Raw genomic sequence first — 3,029 nt, 5'->3', positions numbered from 1 at the left:
TTTCAAAATAAAACAGAAAACAGAACATACAGACACTAACAATCATGACACTAACCAGTGGTGTAGTCTACGTGATACGCAGGCATATGAAGTATACCCACTAAGAAAGCTCAAGGATTTCCAAATACCAAAAATGCCCAATGACACACAACAACATACTTTCTATTATATTTTTGATATATTTTGAATTGTCATCTTTGTTTTTCTTCTTCACATAGGCTAAATTAAGGAATTTTCACCGTAAATTGGTGCATAAAAGTGTATCCAAATACAGGAAATGATTGATTGCTCAAAAATTACCTGGGGAGGACACTCAAATCCCCTATTAGGACACGGCCCCCCCTCTCCCAAAAGCAGATTCTGGTGGATATATATATAGATGTAAATACCTATATCTATATATATAGAGATAAAAAAATGGACTTCAGCGTTGATTTAAAAGAACCGTTTCCTGGGAGTTTGTTCCAGATATGTGGTGCATAAAAACTAATCGCTGCTTCTCCATGTTTAGTTCTTCTCTCAGGCTCTGAGGACAGAAAACGGACTTGTCCCAGAGGACCTGAGAGGTCCTGATGATTCATAATGTAGCAGCAGATCAGGAATGAACCATTTAGTGCTTTTTAAGTAGAAATGTTTTTGTTTTTTCTGGTTGCAGCTTCTCCACTGTGGAGATATGCTGCGTTTCTCTGATTTATGTCATTGTAAATTGAATACCATGCGGGTTTATGGACTGAAGAACTGGTTGAACAAAAAAAAATAATGTTCACAAACGTCACCTTGGGTTTTGGGAATGTTTCTCAATTTTCCTTTGACATTTTACAGACTAAACAGTTAAAAAAAAGATATGTATGTATATACAGTATACCCACTACAATACATTAGACTACACCACTGGCACTAACATTCAGCTCCAGTTTCATAATACTCGCCTCACTTCCTCCGCTCCTCTTTATATGTGTATGTGTACATTATGATATCTTTTTTGTAGATGATAATATCTTTGTTTCACTGTTATTACAATTACAGATTAGTGAGCATTGATGTGTGTTTGAGTGAGAGAGTGAATTTGTGTCATTCGAAAGTGTATGTGCTAGAATCTATCAGCTCCAGTGACTTTATTTATTTATTGATCCATCCATCTCCTCTTTGGTTCAGAATGACTGGGGCGGCCAGAGGACCCTGCAGAGGAAGTGGACCTCCTTCCTCAAGGCCAGACTGGTGTGTTCAGTCCCAGAGTATGAGCTGCACCTCAACATCCTGCGCAGTGTGTTCGTCCTAGAGGGTCGAGACGCTCAAAGCAGCATTTTCTACGGCATCTTTGGCTTCGAATGGTAAGACACAACATCAAATTCTGCTTTTATTAAAGTGGCTATTTGTAACTATCGTGAGCTACCCCGGGTAACATTATCACTGTCACTGTGCCACGAGCCAAAGCATTAAGAATTTGTCGTAGCAACCAACGTAATAATAACTTCAATTTATTTAGTACAGTGGGACAGGGGAAAATGAAATGATGGGCCAATACAAACATGGACTAATACGAATAAAACATCAGCGCTAAATGGAAGGGGAACGTAATTTAATGTCAGCTACTAATGTACAACCTACATTGCACAATCTATAATGATTTTACAAATAAAATAGACATATTATAAACCTGAGGGCTAATGCGGGGACGTTTTTGAATCATTTACAATCCCGTAACTGTCTCCCTCTGTTGAAACCCCGACCAAGATTGACTCTGTTTTCACCAGTCATCTGTCACTTTCCCTTTTAGCTTTTAGCAGTTCTTCCTTTAGTTTCCTTCTTTTCTGTGATGGTCCTGTTCCAGTATCAGCCGTCACTACAGCAGATAACTTCCTCTGGCTCACCTGGTAGAGCTGTGTAGGCTCAGTCCTTGTCAGCAGCCCGGGTTCAAATTCAACTGGAGGCCCTTTGCTGCAGGTTACCCCCTTCTGTCTCACCCATTTCCATCTCTTCAGCTGTTCTAAATAAAGGAAACCCTTCAAAATATCTTTAAAAATATGTATATACATATATTATAAGGCAGGTGTAAAATACAAGAAAAAACGTTACAGTGCAGCAGTACAAGAAATGGACTTCAGCGTTGATTTAAAAGAACCGTTTCCTGGGAGTTTGTTCCAGATATGTGGTGCATAAAAACTAATCGCTGCTTCTCCATGTTTAGTTCTTCTCTCAGACTCTGAGGACAGAAAACGGACTTGTCCCAGAGGACCTGAGAGGTCCTGATGATTCATAATGTAGCAGCAGATCAGGAATGAACCATTTAGTGCTTTTTAAGTAGAAATGTTTTTGTTTTTTCTGGTTGCAGCTTCTCCACTGTGGAGATATGCTGCGTTTCTCTGATTTATGTCATTGTAAATTGAACACTATGCGGGTTTATGGACTGAAGAACTGGTTGAACAAAAAAAAAAAAAGTTTACAGACTAAACAGTTAAAAAAAGATATGTATGTATTAAAGTTCTTAGACCTTATGGACTGAAGAACTGGTTGAACAATTTTTCTCAATTTCTATTGACATTCTACAGACTAAACTGTTAAAAAATGATCAACGGATTTATTGAAAAATGAGAGCAATCATTATTTCAAACCCCTCAAAGGGAGTTGTTATCGAAACAGAGCAGCAGTCAGAGCTGATGTGACCGTGTCAGAGGACGATGGCTGCCAGCCGGTGGAATATCTGGCAACGATGCAAGTGTGTATTTATGCTGATGTGCAGAGTCATGCTGCATAAAACTGTCCCAAGGGTGTTTCTTCTAATGGAGAGGATAGAATTACAACGGGACAGTAACACTATCTATTTCTCTTTTGGCGTTTTCTTCTTTTCTTTACTTTTACTGCTACACTTCCTTTTGTGGCTATTGTCTGTCTCCTCATAGACTGCAGCAGCTGTCCTTTCTTTCTCTTTCTTTCTTTCTTTCTTTCTTTCTTTCTCTTTCTTGTCTTTCTACAAGCTGGTTTTTCTTTAAACACACACACACACACACACACACACACACACACACACA

The 3,029-nt window shown here is 38.8% G+C and overlaps 1 protein-coding gene across 1 annotated transcript in view; it reads left to right on the top strand.

Moving 5' to 3' along the window:
- sema4gb (sema domain, immunoglobulin domain (Ig), transmembrane domain (TM) and short cytoplasmic domain, (semaphorin) 4Gb) overlaps window positions 1-3,029 on the top strand; it is a 41,186-nt gene that overhangs the window by 25,252 nt on the left and 12,905 nt on the right. Inside the window, exon 9 of the mRNA XM_032501734.1 lies at window positions 1,156-1,331. Coding sequence (XP_032357625.1) covers window positions 1,156-1,331 — 176 coding nt within the window. The remainder of the gene's footprint in view (window positions 1-1,155; window positions 1,332-3,029) is intronic.

Source organism: Etheostoma spectabile, chromosome 21 (genome assembly GCF_008692095.1).
Source record: "Etheostoma spectabile isolate EspeVRDwgs_2016 chromosome 21, UIUC_Espe_1.0, whole genome shotgun sequence".
NCBI lineage: Eukaryota > Metazoa > Chordata > Actinopteri > Perciformes > Percidae > Etheostoma > Etheostoma spectabile.
The sequence above is the reverse complement of the archived record's forward strand: the minus strand, read 5'-3'. Positions and strand labels throughout refer to the sequence as shown.